Genomic DNA, 24,619 nt, shown 5'->3' with positions numbered 1-24,619 from the left:
ATTGCAGATTTTCAAATAGCTGTATCTCTGCCAAATATTGTCCTATCATAACAAACCATACATCAATGGGAAGCTTATTTATTCAATGTTCGGATTGCGACTGATTTTGTGGTCCAGGGTCAGACGTTAAATTTGAACCCAATGGTTGGGTTTGTCCATATCTGACCCAACCATGGGCTGAAACAACGCAACATTTTTTCCTAAATCGTAGAAACAATTTTTGTGCTTCTGTGTATCTGGTCTTCTGTAATTGATTTGTCAGTGTCACAGATGAATCCATATGCTAATACACCCACACTTACACTCGCTACCACTTAACACATGCTCAAGGGTGGACTGAAGGGTTTGTGTGGGGATTTGGTTTGGCAGTGAGGCAGAATTTCATGCTGGATCATTGGTGAAATAACTGTTAACCATGCTGTAGTCTATTCCTGCAGACTAGCCCTGCAAAACCCTGATGACAAGTCACTAAATAGGCTTCATGTTTTTCTTCCACAGGCACGCACAGAGCCCCCCTGCTCTTGCCCTTGTTCATATTTCATTTCTGCCAGAGGGGGTCATCATAGCAATCGCATTCATATGGTCACACAAACACTCTTATGAAAACTCAAGTGCGGATCACATTTCGCTTATGAGCATTGCATTCAGGGTTCGAGCCAGAGGGTTTGGCCTCGGCTCGCATTACACACACACACTTCGCTGCCCTTGTCGCCTAATTAGTACATCATGTCTGATTTACACACATGTACCCGCTTGAATGATGTGTGCTGTCAGGACTGATGTGAAGTAGGTCAACAATGTGCCAAATATAAAGTTGTCTTCTCACAAACTTATTTTGTGCTTCAAAACCTTGTCTTATGCTTTTTCTGGCAAAAATTAGGTCAGTTGTATAGAATAAGACTAAACTTACAGTAACTGTTTATTATTGTGAATAAACCACAGCCATTGACCAATCAGCATCCAGTACTGGATACTTGCATTTATTATAGTCGCTCCTTCACACTTTAGATATATGGGAAATAATTATTACATTTTAACAGTTTCATCTGTTTTTTCATATAGACATTTACAGCCAACCAGCGTTATAGTACGATCTGCTTTTGCTCCAGTGGCACTTTGGATGGAGGAAGGGTTGGGGTGGAGTTTAATATTTGCTTTTATTTGATAATTGTACGCATCTGTACAATTCACATTGTACAAATTCTTGCCAAATAGGTGCATTTTCCCATTGGTCAGCCACATGAAAACATGCGTGGGTAGTACATAAATAAATCTGATCTCAACAGTTTCCCAATGCCAAGCAACGTTTGGCCAATTTCTCACACTTTCTTGAGTAAAATCAACACCAACATGTTTTTTAAACTGTGAGAACAATGAAACTTGTGTTTGTTTGTGTTGAAATCAGGACAGAGTGTTGAGAAATAGACTTTTTCTCAGGGTCTTTCTTGTTTCAACGGACGGCACTCGTGATAAGAAGAGGCCAGTGTGTAAGAGAGGCATGATGGGAAGAAAAAAGGTAAGAGAGAGGGAGGAAATGAAAGGATGGAGAGTGAGATAGAAATTAATATTGGGAGAAGCCAACGATGAGAGGAAGTCGAGCAGGAGAGGGCATGTGTCTGGAGACGCACATCTGGGCCGCATAGTCCTTGCGCTTTTTTGTTATAAAAAGAGTGAAGTTGGATGAAGCAAGACTGACGCTAATCTCCTAGAGGAAAATTAAATGAAACAGCCAAGTTTAACTGCAGGGTGAGTGTTTGTGTCCGTGTAAGGGTGGGCGTGTGCTGTTGGCTTGTATGGCGTGTGTGGGGGTGGACAAAAAGAAAATTGTCACAGGTCGAACCCATTGATTCTTGGAACCACAGTGCCCCCTTGTGACTCAATCAAATTAAACCCTTAGGATATCGCTGACAAATTCCCATCTCGTTGCGCCACAGCAGTCATGTTTGCATGTTTTAGTGTTAATGCATCTATTTGTGTTTAAATTTTTTAAGCTTTTTTGTGTGTGCAGTTATGTTTCTATGCTTATGTTATAACATATGAGTTGCAATGTTTTTGCAATTTTGCATTATATAAGTGGTTACCTGTTTTACTTTTAAATGTTTAGCACTATCATACCTGTTTTAACCTAGAGGTGGGCAGTAAATGCTTTTTTCTTGACAATTTCTGCTGAGAAAATGCATCCTTCTAATCAGAATTAAGAAGTGGTAAAAGTAGTAATACCGGTATACATGTTTTAGTATGTGAATGTGTGTTCTCAAGCTAATAATAATAATGATGATAATTATATATAAACTTATAGAAACACTGTTTTATGAATCTCATACAGATAAATGAATGCTCAATAAATAGGCAGCTTCTTACTTGTCCCATGATGCACTTGGGAATGTTTTTATCACACATATTAAGGCTAAGATGAAGAGAGTGAATGAGAGATGTAGACACCATGAACCGATGGATGAATTAACGCTGAAGCAGCTTTAGTTTTGAAACAGTTGAACAAGACAGGATGTCATAAACATGTCTTTCAGTAGCGTCTCGAAGGACACACACAGTGTTTTCATTCACATTGTCAACAATCATTTCTGCAACACATCCATTATGAAAATTAACCATGTTTTATTTTTTTATTTTTTATGTATTGATTACTTTTTGCAAAACCATGATTAATTTTTGTAAGGGTTACTCTTACTGTGTGTGGCGGAGATATGCTTGTTGTACTCCAGGACCACATGTTTGTTTTTTTGGGAAGTAATGGGAATTCCAGGTGTCATTTAACCCTGTGGGAGAAAGAGCTTTTTCCCCTACATGCACACAGATTTATGTAATACTGTAGCATAGCTGTAAAGATTTCTTCCTTCCAGATACTTAATCATGACGCAGGGGTCTGTGCATGAAACCTTTTCGTTTTGAGGAACCCAACTTATTAAAGTATAATTTTTCCCAAAAATGTAAACTATCACCCTCATCATTCACTCACCATCATGTAGTTCTAAACTTGTATTAGTTTATTTTTATTTTTTGTTGAACACAATAATAAACAGTGGGAAGCACACACAGTATACAGTACCAATTGACTTCAATAGTATTTATTTTTCCTACTATGTAAGTCAGTGGGTACTGTCAACTGTGTGCTCACCATCATATGCTTTTTGGGAATTTAAATATATGCTACAAGTAAAACGCTTCCTCAAAGAAAATAAAGAAAAAAAGAAGTTGGTGAAATAAATGTGCCTGTTGTATGGAGCTTAATGTGCAGTTTTATAGGCAGACGCCAGATGGCAGTGTTTCATGCTTTTTATATTGGATCCCCCAAATTGCGTTTTATCAACAGTGATATGTGTCTCTTCATCACACATGTAGTTCTTATTTTATTGTTCCTTTTTAAATCCATCTGATCAGACAGCTTTTATAAACATAATAGCTTTTATCAGTGCTTCCCATATCTTTTATTTGATACAGTCAGTCATTGTAATTCTTAAAGAGCACTGTAGGTGTGTTTGTATTAAGCATCCAAATTGTGTTGAAGGTTTTGCAGGAATTAAGTTTGGGCACTAAAATAATATATAGGCTACCTATAAAACAAAGAAATTGTTGTACTGTGCACTGCACAGACTTCATTACTTTACCCTCTTTTCGCATTAAAGACAACTTAATGTACAGACACTCAACTTAATTTGCCTGTATGATCTGGATAATATTGTGCATGTATTGAGTTTGTCCTCTAGGGGGCGATCAACTAACAGAATCAATCTGAGGTTCAGGAGCCTTATTGAAACAGTCCAGTACAGTATCATAATATTCCTAAATAATATAAAGTGAAGAGCACACAAATAGTTAATATTGGTAACAAATACATATATGTTACTAAATGATAAATATTATAGGGCCTCTTTAAGGATATTGTCCCAGCGATGGCTTGGGACCATTTTTTGACCAAAAACATCCTGCTGTTACAACAGAATATCTCTGACTTAAATGCAGGTCTATTCAACTGATAATCTGAAGTTATGTAATCTCTTTTGGCTACTGGTTGTCTCTGGTAAAATGGTTGTATTGAAGGAATTCACCTGTTTGGTCTGTGTTTAAAGACATATGTATTTTAAACACAATGTCACTGGAGCATTCCTGTTGCTTTGATATGATGTTGTGTTGATGGTTTGTATTTGCCTAAAAGCACCAACCTCAGTGTTATGTAAAAAAAACCTCATGACATGCTTCACTAGTTATAGTCGGTGTTATTGTTCATGCTTCGGCAGACCTCTGTTAGGACACAAACACATTTAATTGAGAAGTTTCCCATCACCACATGTACAGTGTGTTCTCATAAAAAGGTACCGTAGCCTCCTAGAAGGGCTTGACATTTATCTAAAACAGGAACATAAATAGGGGCAACTGGAAGGTAGATTGAGGTTTGGTTGGAATGCATTGAAGGCATGCACATTTACTCAAGCTTATTCTGCATTTATATTTTGTGTTAGAAATATGTATCCTTTGTTTTCTCAAGTAGGCAAAATGTCCAGCGTTGTGTGCATATTTTGCAAGACAAAATGTATAATTTACCTCAAGTACGCCAACTGTATAGTTACACATGCCCTGCGTCATCCTCATCAAGCAATTTGTGGCTTTTCCCCTCAAATATAAAAAATGCTTGGTACAGTCGCAATTTTACCATGAAACGCATAACTTTAACACTTTTTACATTATAATGTGTCTGCTGTTTTAACCTGATACACGATTTTCTACAGGAAATGACTAAACTTTGTATACCTGCTACAAACCATCTACAGTAGGTCACGTTTGAAGATCAACTTCAACCAGCTTAGATTAAATCAAATTCCATTTATTACCTGTCCACCAAGAATCTAAAGGTCTGCACTGTAATACTTCATGTTGTGTAGACTTTCCTGACTTTCTCCTTTGTAATTGTGTACATAGGAGTCTCCAGCCCCGAGGAATTAACAATGGATAAAGCTCACTCTACCCTGAAGAAAGTGTTCAAGACACTGACGGGAATCGGTCACGCCAGACAACACCTGAAGCAGTTCAGCTCTGTGTACAACCCCAGTGATGGAGCACATCAGGTCAGTGACCCTTTACTGACATTTATATAATGTGTAATTTACGTTTCATTAACATCTGACCTGCCTGGAAGATACAAGCAAAAGTGAAGTGAAAAAAATCTGATATCTCCACTGTGTTCAAATCAAGGGTCTTAATGTAACACTAAGCATCAAATGTGAATAAAAGTAGAAATGCTGAAATAAAATTCATACCTGTATCATTCACACACAGCTATAACCATGTACATATTGGACTTCTTTTAAATACAGAGTTTTCTTTGAAACAGAAAGATGCCTGTTTGCTTTGCATGCTAATCGATCTATTAAAATCAGCATACGCTGTAGGGCACCTGTGGAGTGTTTGTGTTTGAGTGGGCGAATAAAGGGTTTTTCCCAGTATTTATATGCATAATTCTTAAAATCTCTGAATTTATCCAGGAATTCATCCAGCACATGCATTAAGCCATGATTGTACCTCCGTTTCATATACTGTAGGCTACCTACCGGCCGTTCCTTAGGCAGGTGCTAGAGGAGATCTTCCACCCAGACAGGCGTGAATGTCCTGATGTAGAGCACATGTCTGGAGGACTCACTGACCTTCTCAAGACTGGCTTCAGCATGTTCATGAAGGTACACATGTTCAGCCACACACCTCATAACAAGCAGTGAACATATATCTAAACCAGGGGTCTCAAATAAATTTGAGGGCATCTTTTTTTATATAGTCTACTCAAAACCATTTACTTCTTTATTGCATTTTACTTGTTGATATGTTTTATTATTGTTTAAAATGTTAACATACACAAAAGAAACCAAGCTGATATAAAAATATGTAATGAGTAAATATTAAAATTGAGGCTATTAAAAGACTGTGCTTTGGCGGGCACCTCACAGGCACCATGTTGGAGACCATTGACCTAAACAGACACAATGAGTGTTTATCATTTCATATCTACAATTTAGTACAGTTGTTATTGTGAAAAACTCAACTGCTGTGGGTCTTGTTTACTAATGTGTACTCAGGCTCTTATGTTTAGGTTCAGTAATTTCACTTTAATGGCAATGAAAGGGTTATTAATCATTGAAATGCCTTATTTATTCCCAATGGTCACTTTAGTCATTTCATTGGTATTTAATTCAGTTAATCAAATTTGGCTGGGCGGGTAATGTTTTGTGTGTATGTGCATGTGTACACATTTATAATCTTATTTTTTTCATCCACTTGCCATCTTTCTGTACGCCAAACACGCTTATTCTGTTTTTCAGAAGCACATATTCACCAACACCTGTTTTTATTTATTCTCTCTCCGTCACACATGTTACTCCATGCCAATTTAGGGTCCAGAGTGGCACGTGGCAGGACAGTCCTTCTTTGAGATGCCGGAATTGAATTTCCTGATTATTATTCAGTCTCACTCATTCATTCAACCAATCACAGGGAAACGTTTTGTCTGACCCACCAGTCACACACAGTGGCACTGCATGTGCGTGCACAAATTCTTTTGAACAGAGAATCCACATCTGTGCGAGCGTGTGCTCGAATAAGAAAGCCTGCCCAGGTGCCGTGTGTATTTTTGAGATTTGTGTTTGTCATACATAAACACATTTACTGGGGAAGTTCATGTTTTCAATGGACAGTTGCTGTAAGACTGGTTGTCTAACCTGGGGATAAGTGTTTTGCCCAATAACAGTTTTTTTTAAGAGGACAGATAGGTATTTTTCTTGCATGTGTTCACTCTTTATCTTTTTCACATTGATACTTATTTATCTGCAGGTCAATCGGCCCCACCCAGGCGATCATCCGCTCTTGTTTCTCTTCCTTGTGGGTGGAGTCACACCATCCGAACTCCGCCTCATTCGCGAAGTTGTTTCCAGCCACAAGTCAGGCACCCAGGTGGGAATTCTGACCCTTCATTACCTTATTCTTTAACTCTTTCCCAGACAGCCTTATTTCAAAAAGTTGCCAGCCAGTGTCAGCATTTTTCATGATTTTCACAAAAGTTTAATGCCTTTCAGAAAATGTTCTTCTTAAAATATAAACATACAGTATATTAAATGAAAGAACAGACCCTCTGCTTTCAAACAAAAAACCTGTTTTATCCTACATTCTTTAGTTCTCTTTTTATCACCTCTTAAATATGGGTTTGTTTCTTCAAAAATACAAAATTTTGAGCAAAAAGCTGAGATAAATCCATTTGTGTGAAAGACTTTTGATAGAGATCTGATTTAGAGTGATCCTCAAAATATACACGGACATGCAGCTGTTTGCCCTATAGTGATACTTCTGGGTTTTATAAGTGGATAATAGCGGTGTTGCAGAAAGCCAGAAATACTCGTCATTGGCAGGGAAGCGTTTCTCTGAATTGACAAGTTAACTCGTCAATGGCGGGGAAAGAGTTAAACATTAGGTATTAACTTGCTTAATGACATGTTATTCACTGTTTGCTATATTTAATTTTTGCTGTTGTTTAAATAACTTTTAAATATATTCTCTTTCCCCTGACATTGATGAATTAACTTATTTAAGAGAAAACGCTTCCCTGCAATCTGTATTTCCGTTATTATCCACCAGAGGGCGCTCTTACCAAACTTATAAACCTGAAAGTATTCCCTTAAGGCAAACAGTTCAAACCAAAGTGGGTTATTCTGTTAAATGAGTGACTTTGAGAAATGTAAAAATAGCTGTGTGTGTAAAAATAATGTGTGTGTTTGTGTGTGTGTGTGTGTGTGTGTGTGTGCGTGCGTGCGCGCGGGCTGTCTAATCTGTTCTTTTGTCTTTTCTCAGGTACTAGTAATGTCCACTAGATTGCTGAGACCTTCAGATGTTCCTCACTTACTCTTCAACACAGACAGACTCAGACCTGACATCGGAGTATGAAGGCACAGATCGTATACACTCACACTGTTGAATACATTGAGACCAACCCAAGATCTTTACTCACCTATTGGGTTACTGAGCGATCTGATCTGAATAGTTTTTGGGATATTTAAGTGATAATTTAAGTAATATTTAAGATAATCATTAAAAATGGTTTAGACACGTATACAACAAGCTGTTGTTTTTGCAAATCTCAAAACTTCTCATTCCAAAACTACATGTTGTTGCATGCGACCAATGACCCTAAAATATTGTCTTATACTCTTGAAAAATCGTGTGTTATGTCTTAAGTGTTCAATCTGTTGCCAGCACTGTGTGTCCATGTTGTTTTCATCAAATATGTAAAAAAATGTATCACACTCATTTACACATTTAGACATTAACATTACAAACTTGAGTATAGGGAGAAGCATAAAGAGATTCTGCACTTTGATGCTCAGTACATTTTCCCCTCATCTTTCACCCAATTCAGCAGTGTTGTGGAGCATGTTGGTGACAGGTAGTGACAGATGGAAAGAGGGCAGAGGTTAAAAAAGGAGGGGAGATATTTTCAAATATCTCATTTATTTTTTCACTTTGGGTAGTTTCCATTCATACATGATCTTCCCTATTCCCTAAGGCTTTTACCACCACAGTCAGCGATTCAGTGGGTGTAGGAGTGTAGTAGATCCGAAAAAAATTGGTTGTTCGGAAAACACTTTTAAATGTTGTTTTGTAGGAAATTCTGTTTGAAACAAAGTAACTAGTAATAAACTTCATTATCTCCCGAAATTTGCCTGTCAAGTTTTTTCAACACACTCAAGACTGAAGCCATAATGACAGTAGATTGAACAACAAGGATTAGGCTTAAATCTGGTTTAAATCAAGTCTTATTTAATAAATCTGTTGCACCAAACAACAGTTTAAAAATAATCAGGGTAACATTTTGATCCAGGTTTAAATTTTACAATAAACCTAGATTATAGGTTTACACGGGAAAGAAGCTGATCGCTCAAAGATAATATTAACCGGTGACAGCTATCCTTTTACAGTAGTTTATTTTTGGCAACAAGGAATTACAGTAAATGACAAGTAAATTACCTTTGTTTAAATGACAAGTAAATTACCTTTGTTTATATCATTTCTAACGTGTATCAGATCTGCCAAACCTCTCCACACAGTTGTAATCATGCTCGTTGTCTCCCCTAGTCTTTAGCAAACCCAAACATTTTTATTTTCGACAAGGTATTTGTTTCAGAGATCAGTTTAGGCCAGTAATTCTCAAAGTGTGGTCGTCCGCCAAAAAATGACCTAAACTAGGCAAGTGTTTATACAATTGTCACTTATTTAAGTAGATTTTTAATGCACTTGCAAAACTGTGATATCAGTTCTTGCCTTTCTGTTTTAATAACGTAAAAATGGATTGGTTGGCTAAACCAAAGAGTAGTCAAAATAAAAGATCAAGCGTCAACTGAGAGCAGCTCAAATCCACAGATCTCTTAGTTTTGTAATGTACTAGTTTTTGTTTCATGTGTTAAATCCCTGTAATTTCAGTGATTTTAGACATTAAGGGGAAATTTTTTTTTCAGTATTTTATTGTTACAACCAAAGACTTCATATACCCACCACCTCAGTTTTAAACTAAGGGCTCTTTGGAATGACATTAAGTGGGACCTAGGCTGTTATAGTATATATGTGCAGTTTGTTGTTCATATTAAGCTGCAACTCATTTCACATTTACTTTTTCAAATGAAATAAAATTAATATAATAATTTCTGAACATAGCATTGCGTTTGTTTTAAAAAAATTGTTTTTGACTTAAAACAGTTTCATATTAAACTTAAACTTGGCTTATCCTTCCTATTGGGGGAGTTTTTTTGGAGTTAGAGTTAGAGTGGTATTCTGTTAGGTGGTCCTCCAGAAAAAAATATGAAGATAAAGTGGTCCTTGGGCTGAAAAAGTTTGAGAAACACTGGTTTAGGCAATAGCCAGAGTCCGATAAATAAATAAATACAGACCGGAAGTTTACTTAGCTTCAGCTGAATAACCACAACAACGTGCGTACGTCTGGTGAAATCGTCCAAATGTGTGTATCGCCCCGACTACACACTGATCTGTCTGAAAATGAATATAAGGTTTCAATAACTTATATACCTTTGATATTTTAACTCGAGCAGCAATTTCCCACACCAACTCTGCATCCATGTTGTTTTCTTCAAAATATATGCCCATAGTTTCTGTACAATTACAGCAGCACTTCCAGTTTTAGCCTACTATAGTAAAAAAGTATGCAGACCTCTTTTTTGCATGCTCTTGCCATTGTGAATTGTAACATTGGAGTTTCCCATTTCAGGGTAAATCAGCTTAGAGTTAAAGTTTTAACCGGGTGTGCCTCATACATCTTAAAAAGTGAAGCTGCTGGCTCTTTGATCGGCCCCTGGTGGCTGGCTGCAGTACAAGTCATAAACCCCACCCTCTCCTTGCGAACGGGACCCGGGCAGGGGCGGGTCTAGAGAATTTTTCATGGGGGGGCCGGACTGGGGCACAGACTTAGAGAGGGGTGGCACATTTAAATACATATAAACAGTGAATTAGTGTAACTTGCCCTACATTGAAGGTAATAATACTGTATACTGTATCCTGATATATTCAGTACATTTAAACCTCCTGATGTGTTTTTGTTTTAACCTCCCTCTGGTCTCTGCATGTAATACACATACCTTGGTTTGCAGAAAAGTCAGTGGACTACTGCTGCGTCTTCCTCTCTTCCCTCTCCTCATGCCTTTCTGCTTCTATCTCTCTTTTTTTCTTCAAAATGAAGAAATTCTGAATTTTTTGAGACCTTTTCATTGGTCCTATTGCTTGTATCTGACTGTCTGTCTGTCCCTAAAGAAATAATAATGCATTTTTCTCAGTTACTTTGTCAAGTCATAAACTAATTTATTTCCTAAAGTTGAATGTTGTCCGCATATCATCTTAATAAAGATATTACATTTGGTAGGGATGTTAACCGATGACCGTTTGATCGATGGTTGACCGTATCAACGTTAACCGGTCAAAGTTGTCGGTTGTCGGTTAAAAAAAGGGATCTGTAAATTAGGCTATTATAGACAGTGGACTAAACCCTACTACAGTTAGTCATCTCTTTCTTTCCAAGATCTTTTTGTGTGAAGTGAACAAATCCCTCACACTCAGTTTTTCATAACTGGTCTGTTTGTACTTTATAAACCAATAAAAAAACATTTGGCGCGAGGTCACTGCTTTTGGTTTCGCATGTTCACAAGGTTTGCGAAAAGTAAATGCTACAGGCTATTTTTTGATAAATTCCTTTATTCGAATAGTAAATAAAATACAGTAATACAATAATTAAAATTAAAGTCTCTCCTGGTTGTGTTCCAAATTATTAACATTTATGTCTTTTAGGCTAACAGTAAAGTGCAGAGTAAGTTTTGTTTCTGTAAATCCTCAGCCATGATTTTTACCACTTTATTAAGTTTTGCTTTGTAGAAAGCATGTCTTTGAAGTGAATTTCGTTTTGTATAAATTGTATCTTAATTTTAATAAATGTTTAATCAACCAAATGCATGTATTTATTAAATAAAAAGCAAATATAGCAGAGTATATAATTACCGGTCCGTGCATGAAGGCGCCGGCACTGCTTGCATTGCATTGTTAATTAGAACGCACCTCATCATAAATAAATAAAACTCAGCGTAGGCCTATATGCCTACAAGCATTAAATATCTTTGCTGCATTTGTTCTAGAACAAAAACAGTGCGAGACCTGCTGCCGGTGCTTTTACACATTCTGAAGGTGCCCGTTTAATCCATTGGTTTTATCGTGTTGCAGTCTATTAGGCAACATTCCGCATAAGATGGGTTTAGATTTGGAAATACATTACATCTATATTTCAGTGGTAACAGAAAAGGTGATGATGATCATCCTATGTCTTTAATATTACTACCCCAAACTAAAGCGCAGTCTTCTGAGCTGTCATTTTATTAAATGAGCCGCGGCAATTTTCAAATGAGCTTCACAAACGCCTTTTATTTTCAAGTTCAACGCGATCACCTAGTACCTAAACTATATCGAAACTAAGCACGGCGCCGTTTGCGGGACTCATGTTTCGCGCTGTAGGGGATTTAAAAAGTATTGTGAGGTCTGTGTGTGTGTGAGCCGAAGGCAGAGCGCAGAGAGATGCGAGTTGCGAAATTGCAGGCGCGGCTCGAAATGGCTGTTTATTTTAAATAGCATAGCATATTTTAAACTAATAGGCCTATCAGTTAACCGGTTTCAACCGGCCAATGAGGCTCGGTGGCCGGTCAAGAAAATTTTTCGTTTTCGCCATCCCTAACATTTGGTTGTATTAAATGGCATATTGCACAGAGCCCCAGTGAGTTAATGTATAGAAAAAAATAATGTTTATGTTGTTTTCTTTAAATATGCTTCTGAGGCTGTGGTCTGTTGCATGAAGCTATTTGAACAACAAACTCTTAATTTTCAAAATTCAGAGTAAGTTTGGAGTCGACAAATCCAGATAAATCCAAACTGGTTTAGATCAGGATCAGATGTTGGACAATGCTTGGTTTAAACTTTGTGTTTTATCTAGAGTTTGCAAAGCCTGTGCACCTGAAAGTGAAACCTGCTTCATGCAACAGAAAATGTACTTAACAAAAGGAAAACAGTTAATAGCAATGAAAGTTTAGAGGCTGAGGAAATTCTAGACGTTTATTCATAGTCGTATGACATGTTAATGTTTTTGCATGCGCCGAATCAACGCAAAGCTCTCTCTGTGTGTCGACTATTGAGGGCACTTGTCGTCTTAAATAAACCCATGCACACACAGACGGCGCAGTTTAAACAGTCACCCCACATAAAAACGTTACGTTGTTTTTCATTGATCTATTCCATACACTATGAGATACAATAGCGCAACTCTCCCTAAAGTTTACACATCAATATTTGAAGGATATAGGGAGGATTACGTCTGATTGGAACGGGACCGGACACATTCAACCTGTCTTTGCATACAGCTACTCACTTAGTGCCTTTTTAGTGTTAAATTGCTTAAAAGCACTTGAAGGTTAACATTTTAAAACACGTGTAAATTATAAACTATCCCTGTTTAATCCGCGATCGAATCGCATGCGGGTTGAAACGTGGGTTCTGATCCGTATGGATAAACTGCGATCTAACACACCACTATTTATTACAAACGCAAAGGCAAACGTGACTTTATATATTCTTTTAATGTACCGTTAGGTTGTCTTCAACTTTAGTAATGAGCATTCTCGACAGTAACAGAGAGGAGCTAGCTCTAACTTACTAATCGCAGGTTTCCACATTTAAGGAAACATATCAAAACTCAGCTCACTCACCTATGACTTTGTTGTCCTTTTTCACTATCTGCATAAAACTCCTTTCTCCGTCCTCTGTGTTTTTCCTTGTTTTTCCTTGCTTTTTATTGGTGCCACCACCGTTCGTTACTATAAGTGTGCGCCTACTAATTGACTCCGATAACAACATGTCACGGTAGAGTGGTTCCTCGGGTCTAGACAATTTTTCATAGGCGGAGCCTCCACAAAAATTTATATTTTAATATTTTAAGCTAATAAAAAAAATGTAATATAAATAAATCAAAGCCCTGTAAAATATGAAGTTTTATTTTAAGAAAAGCAAAACCACTAGTACATAATTAATACTGACGAGACTGATGGTGTGGGAGGGGGGGCACTTGGGGTGGCCAATCAAATTGTGGGGGTGGCCCGTGCCCCCCCTGCCCCCCCCCCCGCCCCTGGACCCGGGTCAAAATAAAAAAAATTACTTACACTTCCAATAACATTTTCCGAAAGATGGTTTTTTTTGTCTTTAAAGGTAGTTGTTATCACGTTGGTATATTTTCAATTGTTCATTTTTGTGATAAGTTTCATTTGAGCTATATGATGCTATAGAAACGGGGCATGTCGTTACGATTGACATGTGTCAATACGATAAACGATACGATATATGAGTCTATTAATTGCATGCTTTGGCAACTCACTGTGTGGGCCACTCATCTGGATTATATTGAAACATATTGATTTTTTTCTACCTCTAGGGGGCGATCAATCCACAGAATTAATATGAGGTTCGTGGTCACTGGAAAGCCTTATTAAAACTGTACATAATAGTTGTCATGATTTCATTATGGTATTCAGTATCATAATATTCCTAATTAATATAAAGTGATATCAAGTAGATTCAAAGCTTAACTTAAATCCAAAATATTTCCTAACCTCTATAGGATCTTTATTAGAGCAGTTTTACTGCAAAGCTTTTAATTCTCATCAATGACATAGAATTTTTTAAGGATTTTAACCTTAAGATCAGTTGATTTTATAGCTTTCTGATTGGAGAGTGATTGTGTATGGCTTTAAAAGCAAGCCTGAATGACTATCAGTAATCATTGTTCTTTTCGTATATTTTATTGGTCAGAAAAAATATATATATACAAATATATAAATATGTTCCCAAATGTTGCATTTTAGGACGTCTTGGTACTGCCCCAGTGACAGCTCGGGACCATTTTTTGACCATTGGACCGTTTTTCCTGACAATGTATTTACCTAGACTACTGCAACACATACATAAAAATACAGGTCTATTCAACCGATAAATTAAAGTTATGTAACCATGGGCCGGTTTCCCAGACAGGGATTAGTTTAAGCCAGGACTAGGCCTTAGTTTATTTAGGAAATATAACTAGTTTTAACAAACATATAAAAGCATCACTTGTGAGGCAAAACAAAGAGCACTGATGTATTTTACAATATGTCAGTGCAAGTTGTTTTTAGTTTGGACAGCTCTCAAAAACGTTTTAGTCTAGGACTAGTCTAATGCCTGTCCGGAAAACCGCCTCTATATCTTTTTTGGCTACTGGTTGTCTCTTGGTCTGTGTTTAAAGACATTTTTGTGTTTTAAACACAATGTGACTGGAGCATTCCTTTTGCTTTGATATGTTGTTGTATAGTTGATGGTTTGTATTTGCCTAAAAGCACCAACCTCAGGGTTATGTAACAAAAAAACCTCATGCTTCACTGATAGTAATATAGTCTGTGTTATTGTTCATGCTTCTGCAGACCTCTGTTAGGACACAAACACATTTAATTGTCAAATTTCCCATCATCTCATGTATACAGTGTGTTCTCATAAAAAAGGTACTGTTGCCTCCTAGAAGTGCTCTTGTAAATCAGTCAGTGCTTGGCATTTATCTGAAACAGACACAAATGAGGACAACTTGTAGATTGAGGTTTGGTTAGACTGTTCAAAGTCATACAGTTTCCTGCTAAATGCAATGGATGCATTGAAGGCCTATACATATAGCCTAAGCTTAGTCAGTGTTTATATTGTGTTAGAAATGTGTAGCTTGTCTATATTCAAAAAGTCCAGCTTTGTGTGCATGTTTAACAATAATGGCAAACAAAATGCAGCGTTTACCTCAAGTACGCTAAATGTCTGGTAACACGTGCCCTGCGTCATCGTCATCAAATTTGTGGCTTGTCCCTCAAATATGCTAAATGTCCGGCACAGTTGCAATATTACCACAAAATGCGTAACTTTCACTTCAAGTGCACTTAACGTTGTATGCTATTTAACTGCACTTAACTGTGTATGCTATTATTTGGAAATAGTTTTCTTTAAAAATGTCTAGCACATATGTGTGCAGTGCACACTACCAAAGAAACACGAAGCTTTTTCCCTCAAATACATTTAATGACTTGCTACACATTAACATTGAATCTTAAGTAAGTGTTTACTGCACCATACTTGTCCAGCTATATTTGCCCTACATCGTCATCCCCAAACAATTTAAAGTTTTATCTCAAGTGCTTTAAACTAGACACTTGCAGTGGCATCATTTCCAAACAAAATAGCATCTAGCACAAGTAGATTGAATGTGTAACTGCACGTGCCCTGTAAAACCATCACCAAACAATTAAACGTGTACTATAAAACTTAATACAAGTTCCACTACTGTTAGTTTTGGCTAAGCCTGTGGAAATTAGGACCACATATGTCATCTCCGGTTATAATGTCATTCAGGTATGATGTTTACAATGACATAATGCATTTGGCAGACACTTTTATCCAAAGTGACTTATAGTGCATTACAAGTTGAACATTTCTTAGCAGTGTGTTTCCTCCGTGGATTTGAATCCAGGGCCTTTTTATGCTGTGCAGTGAACGCAATGCTGTTTCCCTAAGCTTTGTTGTTTCCCTAAAAAAAATGTTGGTACAGAAAGTTTGTTTGCATTTATCTTGAAAGAAGTATAGGTAGGATAACATTTAGAAAACAATGGGATACATCTGAAGCCCATAATGCATTGCATGTGTGTAATGTGATATACATAACCTTATGTAGACTGAAAGAACTACATCAGGAGATATTGTTGTAGAAGAGCTCATGCTTTCTGTTTTAGCCATACCCTGAGTAAAGTAAAAAAAAAAAGTTTGTAGTTGTTTGTAAGGGTGGGTGTGTGTGTTTGTGTGTGTCGCATACAGAAGCATAGCGTGCATAGCGTGACCGAACATAATTGCAGCTGTGTGCTAAATGTACTGCACACTGCCTTTGTTTTAAATCTATGCTTCCTATCAAACATAATCACTTTGAAATAATACTGAATCTACTAAAATCTCGTTTCCACATCACATGCAACTCCAGTTAGGAAGGAGAAAAACAATCTGCATGTACTGTCGAGAACCCTCAGCCAAGGCAAACTAGTGGCAAACGGGAACCAGTGAAACTGATTGTTTGGCATGTGTGTGTGTGTGTGTGTTTTCTTATTAATTTTCCTTCGCAGTGTGAAACTGTGGCAGTTCATTTAACCACATTAACTCCAACACTAGAGGCTCTATCCTAAAAATCAAATGCCACTTTGTGTGACGACGACTTCTATCAACTTCATGTACATGTGGTCAGGATCGCTCTAATCTGACATTAGCACAATTGTCTTATTTTTTGTTGCCTTGAAGGATTAACCCACTAATGTACCCACTGTATTGGCCAATTTTAACCAAACTAGCTTAGATGGTTTAAAGACAGGTCGACATTATTAATAAGATTATTCTTATTTAAAACCTGTGGCTTAGTGTCTTCAGATGATACTGAGAGAGCTTCAGATATTCATGGTTGCCTGAAGATTTCTGGGTTCAGTCTTTGTAAAAAGAAAACTTATTCAGGCCAGCTGTGTGTATTTTTCTTATGTAAGAACACTATTGAAAAAGTGTACTATTTCTTGACCTAGTTCAGAACAATAAGACACGTACAATGCATCTGTGTAAGTATGTGTTGGTAAACTGGAAATATTGAAACTCTATTTCCTATACAATGTGCATGGTAAACAAACATACAGAGAGATGGTAGGTGATAATGTGTGTAGGTACTGTCTGCATCACGGTGTGTTGTTTAGCTCAAAGTTGTGCACAAATGAACAAATAGTTGATTTACACTATACCAAGTACACAAATATAAGAAATGCATAAAATACATTATTATTTGCTTTTTAATCAGGCACTTTAGATATTTGTGCAAAAATACTAAAAATAGTTCAATGACGCTTGCGCAACCCTTTTAAGCTTAGACCCTTTGATCTTCATTTCTCCAAATTACACTTTTCTTCCCCATGAATTGGTAGAATGCTCACACACACACACACACACACACATTCTGGTTTCCATGTTTTGTGGGGACATTCCATAGACGTAATGCATTTTATACCATACAAACTGTATATTCTATTCCCCTTACCTGCCCCATTCCCTAACCCCAACCATCACAAAAACCTTTCTTGTACCTTAGATTTTCAATAAACATCATCTTGTTTGATTTAAAAGGTTGTTTCCTCATGGGGACATCAATATGTCCCCACAAGGTCACAAAAACACTGGTATTCCTATCTTTGTGGGGACAATTGGTCCCCACAACGTGATAATTACCAGGTACACACACACACACACACACACACACACACACACACACACACACACATACACAGCCCTTAAACACCTATGTGTCCTTGTATTATAAAACAGAAGTCATCATTTGCTCATCATCTCTGTTATTTTCTTTCATCCAGATTTGCTTTAAAAGGATTATTATGAGTCTCACACCATGGGCCAAACGCTAATGGTTTAAAGGATTAAGCTTGAAATGTTAAGAATCTTAAAATGTTCCTGCCAGAATTCTTCCTCTTTCCTGGATAAGTTTAACTTCAGAGAACAACACAGATTTCCGGTCTTTGATCTCAAGAACTTTTTTTAGGCAAAGTATGCAAAGATGATTCTCTTCATACCAGATGCCAGTTTAACTCCAAATCAAAAAACTGTTGACTAAATGTATGCTTTTTTGAACTTACAAGCAATTTAATCTAAATGCTTCTGAATAATTAGTTTAGTAAACTGGTTTCTGCACAAATATAAAATGTACCTACAAATTAAACAAATACATAAATGAGGTCGGATGCAAAAGCCGCTAAATGCCACTTCCGTCAAAAATGAAATAATGATTAATGGAAGATTAATCTAATGCTCTTGGCACGTTTTATACATTCATCAAATACTTTCGCTTCAAATCTTGACCTATAGGCCATTCAGAAATACCAGTAGAATCCATTAAGAGTCTGATAAAAAAGCTTATTTACAAGAAAACATGTCAGATGCACTTAGAGGGTTTTGCAGCTCATCATATATTATGTGTGTAAAGTATGTATTGACTTTTTCAAAATGTTAAAATACTGCATAAGAACTTTGATTTGTTTAACCATTTTGTCATGCATGGCACAATTCCAATAATGCATAGTTTAATGATGCAGTTTAATTATTTTACCATTTTTCTAAATGTGGAAAATATTTTAAAAAGATAAGCATGTGCTGCAACGTGTTTAACTGGTAGTCATTGTTTCATAGGAAAATTTGGTCTTGTCTGTTGTGGTTGAGGTCTGTAAGAAGGCCTCAAGAGATCTGTTTTGTGTTCATGACCTCAGCTGTAATTTTGAGCTGTATGGTCTTGACTGACCAGATAAGGTCAGCAGAGTTTCAGCATACAAGAACCATGAATGCCAAGCAGCCTGTGATTCATTTTCTATTTAACCGGTCGAATGATTGGACAGACCGGGCAGCCGCAGCCTCCTGGAGCCGAACGCATTGACGACAGAGATGATTTTGAATCAGCAGAGGATGTAAAGAATTTTAATCTTTGACAGGCTTAATGGCCCAGTTTTATGTGGCTATTATTGGCTCTATCCACACCTCTTTCATAATTGTCTGGTTTGGGCAGGTGACCTATTGCTAGACTTGAGTTCAAGTTAAGGTTCAGGAAGCAGTCAGGTGACGTCTTTCAAGCTCTGGCTTCTGAGAGGCTATTCATAGTCATAGCAAAATAACCAGGTACAAAAATTTGCTTTTCTGTTGCACAGAGGAACTCATCAAGAACTAAACTACATTTGACATTTAAAATGACTCTATTGCTCTTTTAAGGGTCCCGTTTTTCCTGATCCCATTTTTCAAACTTAAGTTAGTGTGTAATGTTGCTGTTAGAGCATAAATAATCCCCGTAAAATGGTAAAGCTCAAAGTTCACTGCCAGATGATATATTTTGTTAACAGAAGTCCCTTTCAAAGCCTACAGTGAACAGACGGTTTGTATCATAAAAAATTTTTTTTGTGCTTTATTTTGTATCAAAATAATTGTACAATCAAAGCATCATAGCACCATTGCAAGCATAAAAGATTACAAATAACATTTAAAGTAAAAGAAATACACTTTAAGGAAAAAAAGGAGAAAATAAAATAAATAAAAATAAAATACTGTAAAATAAAGAGGGTATACAATACAATACTTTCAAAATGAGGAATTTAACGCATTGTATATGTCATAGTCTTGGTAGCTTTAGGGTTTGAAAGTCCTTTCAATGTTTCAAAATAACTCTTCATCTGAACCTTATTGGGTAATATTGGGCTTAGTCCGAGCCCATTTGCATTTATGAATGTAAAACTTACCATATAAGATAATAAGATTTAAAAAAAATATATATATGACCTTTAAGGAAATCATTTTCTCCATGAAAGAAAAAAACATATTTTTTCTGTAAAACGGTTTGTACTACAGCCCTTTAATTCCCGATTGAATGACGTCAATATAAAAGTTTTTGACTAAACTCCGCCCACAGGACAGTGAAAACAGCGGAATACAGATAAGTAAATTGTGTCAAAATACTTTGTTTTTACACAGGAAACATGAACACATGTTATATTGCACACCTTAAATGCAATCATAGCTTCAAAACACAGGAAAAACAGGACCTTTAGGGGCGATTCACATATCGCGTCTTTTGCGCGATCAAGTTCGTCATTTCAAATGTAGGCGCACGGTATGCACGCTCATAACGGAAGCAACGCGCTCTTTTTTTCCATGCGCATCCGCACCGCATCGAGTTTAAAACATCTCAACTTTTGGTAATGCCGCAAGCTTACCGCAGGTCATGTGATTAGAACAAACCAACGGTCGCGTTTTATGCACGGGTTTATTTTCCGATTCCCGATTTTAAATTTCCTTTGTGTTACAAGTTAACAATATGCAAAAGTACAAATCTCAAAGTAAACGATGACGTGAGTTATCGTCTCCTACTTAAATCTCTTTTCTTGGACTACAACAAACACACGGAATGTAGGCAACAGTTACCTTCGGAATATCTAACCAGATTAAATGACTCTATTTAAATGCTTAATGAACGTCCTATTTGTACCTTTCGTAATCTCCAAGGCCTGAAGTTCATTCTTGCTTGCCCACTCGCAGAACTTCTGCATGGAAAAATGTAGGAAAAACCATCCTTAACCTGTGTTACAGGACCCAGGGTGGTGGTGAAGTGTAAAGTATGGAATGTCTGAATATTGTTTGCTACTTCTGGAATGCCGAATGGGAGCCAGCAATGCTGTTGATTATTTGGAGGTGTTGAAGACTCCAAAAGCTGCTGACAGATGTAGTTAAATAATGTAAGGTTCTTGCCAGCTTTAAGGAATGTAGATGGCATTATTCTGAGCATCTCTCGAATAACTGTACTGTACCATCTGATGATTTTATAAGTATTTTCTGAGTGTACAGGAGGTAAGAGCTCTGATTGGTTAAAAGATAAATGGCAGTCACTCTGTGATTAGTTTGGTGGTGCAGTTTTCTAAAGCTTAGAGTCACTTTCTTTCATTGGCTGGATGGCTCTTAATACGATACTTTTAGATTCTTTTATCTCTCTTACACACCTGACATTTCTTTTTCATAAACACATTTTTCTCCATGGACCATGTGTTTGTATCTGAATGGTATTACAGAGTAAAATAATTATCTATTAAAGATTAGAAATGCTGAGAGAGTGCAAGTAAGAGTCAGCATTAGCATCTAAATGGAAATATGTGGCATTTTTTGTCACTTAAATAATTGCTTGAGCCAGGCTTAGATTAGTCGTGTGTTTTCCGTTGGATCTTGAGAATATATATATATGATTAGCAAACATAGCGTTAATAAATTCCTATAAGTAGTGTGTACTTGTAGACTGTGATGGTAGAAGATATGGTAATACCATGGTGTTCTTTTAAGTACTTTTCAGCATAAGTGAATATCATGGTACATGAAAATTGTAATCATTCAGAAGTATAGTATGGGGAGACATGGGATTAGTTGGCACTTTAGTAGAGTGATGTAAGATCAGTTTCTGTGTATGCTCAAATTCTTGTTTTATCCCACGTGTAGCAGCATTCCCAGTTCTGAGCCAGAATTCCAAAGTTGAATAACACTATACTGGAATGTTCTTTTTTTATACTGATGTCAAGTAGATAACACTTTCATTTTGACTTATACATGACATGAACGCTCAAACACAGACATACTGTACTGTAGGTCCTGCTCCTTCTTGCACTAATATATTTTATTACTGAATAAAGCAATGCTATTAATAGTAACACACTTCTTTTAAGTCTTGGAGACTTGTGTGCCTCTGAGGTGGGAGAGATAGAGAAAGAAAGGAAGAGGTTTTTGGGTTTACATTCCACCTATCCGGAAATTCAGAAGCATTTTTGGAAGGGTTGCTTGAAAGATGACTTTTATCATTCGATTTATAGTTGACTCTATTGGTACACAAAAACAGTACTGTACAAAAGTCTTTGCTACCATTAGATTTGTTGTTTTTGCAATTGTATAGTGATCATATATAATTATTTTTTGGTTTCTTTATTAGGTTACAAACAGAAAATACAGGAAATGTGTTTTTTATACAATACAGGAAATTAAAAATAGTATAAATTATAAGCTGAAGTTTTAAGTATTTAGGGTAAACTCCCCTTTACACTTGAGCAATAGCAGGCAGCTGCAGGATCTCTTAAACCTAAATGAAATTAAATCCTAATTTCTGATTCTAATCCAATGACTTCAAAACTTCTGTCTCCTCAAAAAACTCAAGATGTGTTTGCGTGTCAAGAGAGGTCAAACTAAATACTGACTGATGCCTGAGGAAGACATTTAGTCCTGACATTTTTTTCCTGTATTTTCTGTTTTTATATTCAAAAAGAGTGAAAAATAAATATGGATGGACATTGAAACCTTGCTAAAACAACAAAGCTGGTGATGGTGGTGGCCTAAGACTTTTGCACATATATACCCCTCAAAGTAACCAGGAAAGAAGTGGTGAAATTGGACAAAAGAGATGGATTAAAACACCAGGTGTGAACGAACATGTGTCTCTTTGGCAACCTTGTCCAAAAGAATTGGGTGTTTCATTCAGTGTTTATAAAGCTAAGCATCTGTTCTCCTACTAGATCAAAATTTAAACAAACAATGACATACATACTCATGCACTTCATGTGTTTTAATTTCAAAGGAAAGGGTTTGCGTGAGAGGAGAATGTGGGAGATATGCACACGTGTATGCGTTCCTCGTCTGTTCTCACACCAGCACCTGGCTGTGTCTCAGTATTTGGTGTTGTGATCACCATTACCATCTAAACCACAGCTAACATCTAACACTCACTAGCACGGCGTGCTATTTCTCTTGGCACATGCTCAAACGACCGTCTGGCTACATATAAACATACGCACGCATACCCGTCTGCTGCAGAGCTCATACTTTTTTCCTACTTGGGAAGACTGTAGATAGGAATTGTGTGGGGATATATATAGATTTTTTCCCTTGCAGTATGCTATGTTTTGTCAGCTGAAGTTTTTCCTATTTTGTTTTCATTTTAGCAAATAGGTTTATGCAGATGGTTTAATCCAATGAGTTGGCAGAAAGCCTAGATTGATATTGTAATTACATTACAGTACAGATAAAGTTTTCTGTTAAAGTCAGGCGATTTGAATGCTTTTGGAATTGATTTAGGTGAATTATTGAAAACAACCAGTTGCAAACAAGTATTTAAATTTCAGATATTACTGGTTTGTGTTTTTTAAAACATAATAACAGAAATATCAGAAGAATTATATAACTTGTATATTTTATTGTTTGACAACACAGGGAGTGCATGCAAAATCCAATTTACCGTTAACTTTTCAAGTAAAGAAAAAAGATAGTCATGGAAATTAAGTAAGCAAGTTAGTTTTGGCGCTTTAACAAACATTAAGAAAAGAATAAAATACATTTTTTTATTAAATGAGTAGCTCAGATAAAAAAGCTGCTAAACGGCACCTCCATCAAAAATTAAATTATGATATTACCAAATGTGCGGATGAGCGAACATAAATCACAGAACGCACCTTATCGTGTGGTTCAGTATCTTAATTTTTACATTCTGACTTTCATCATTTGCAATGTTTCTAGTTGCATCTTTAATGATTGTGCATCCATACTGTTTGCCTTGTCCAAAAAAAAGGGATTATTTTAGAAGTGGAGGTTTTTGCAACAAAAGCTTGCATGCACTTAGAGGGTTTGGCAGCAAAAGACACTGAAAACATGTATTTGCTTCCTTACATTTTTAGCTATTTTTTACAGTGCAGTCAGATTTGTTAAATACCATTGAAAAGACTAAAGTGACATTTGTGAAAATAAGGCATTTCAGTGACTAAAAACCTTTTCATTGGCTTCAAAGTGAACACGAAAAAACATGTCAGATATGTTAGAGGGTTTTGCATTTGAACTACTTAAATGGTTTATAGATGCACAATTAAGTTCACTCTCCCCAAAACACACATATAGTGGCAACTAGTTGTTTGTCTCTCCAAGATGCCTAGATTGCCCTCAGGCATGTTATATTTACCAAGCCTTTCCATCTTCCCGGAAAAACAAACACACACATCCGAATATGCCTGCATCCCTCCATCCTTATCTCCCAGTGAGCTGTCAGGAGCAACAGAGCATAAGAAAAGAGCCCAAATAATACAGCATACGTAAAAGAAAGCAAGCAAAACAAAACAAACATCCAGCAGGCTAAATATGAAACCAGTTATATTTGGACTGATCGCAAGTATGGTCATAACACATAGATAATACCTGAAAAAGAGAAGAGGCTTAGTCATACAGTACCTTCTCTTCTTAAAAAAAAGGCTTTTTATTTTCTTTCAGGACCTATATGTACCATCATTAATAGTACCTGTTTAAAACACACACACACACAAACGGCCTGTTTGTGTTCGGGTTTTTTATGTGTGAAGTGGGGTTATATAACTGCAAAATGACATACAAACACAAG

General features: G+C 36.7%; 1 protein-coding gene across 1 annotated transcript in view; it reads left to right on the top strand.

The window, feature by feature from the left end:
* Window positions 1-9,001, top strand: part of scfd2 (sec1 family domain containing 2) — a 94,575-nt gene extending 85,574 nt beyond the window's left edge. The window contains exons 6-9 of the mRNA XM_065257145.2: window positions 4,936-5,081; window positions 5,556-5,690; window positions 6,835-6,954; window positions 7,846-9,001. Of these exons, the coding sequence (XP_065113217.1) occupies window positions 4,936-5,081; window positions 5,556-5,690; window positions 6,835-6,954; window positions 7,846-7,938 (494 nt within the window). The 3' untranslated portion in view covers window positions 7,939-9,001. The remainder of the gene's footprint in view (window positions 1-4,935; window positions 5,082-5,555; window positions 5,691-6,834; window positions 6,955-7,845) is intronic.
* Window positions 9,002-24,619: the final 15,618 nt, after the last annotated feature.

The sequence above is a fragment of the Paramisgurnus dabryanus genome, chromosome 12 (assembly GCF_030506205.2).
Source record: "Paramisgurnus dabryanus chromosome 12, PD_genome_1.1, whole genome shotgun sequence".
Taxonomy (NCBI): domain Eukaryota; kingdom Metazoa; phylum Chordata; class Actinopteri; order Cypriniformes; family Cobitidae; genus Paramisgurnus; species Paramisgurnus dabryanus.
This window is presented reverse-complemented; position numbering and strand designations above follow the sequence as displayed.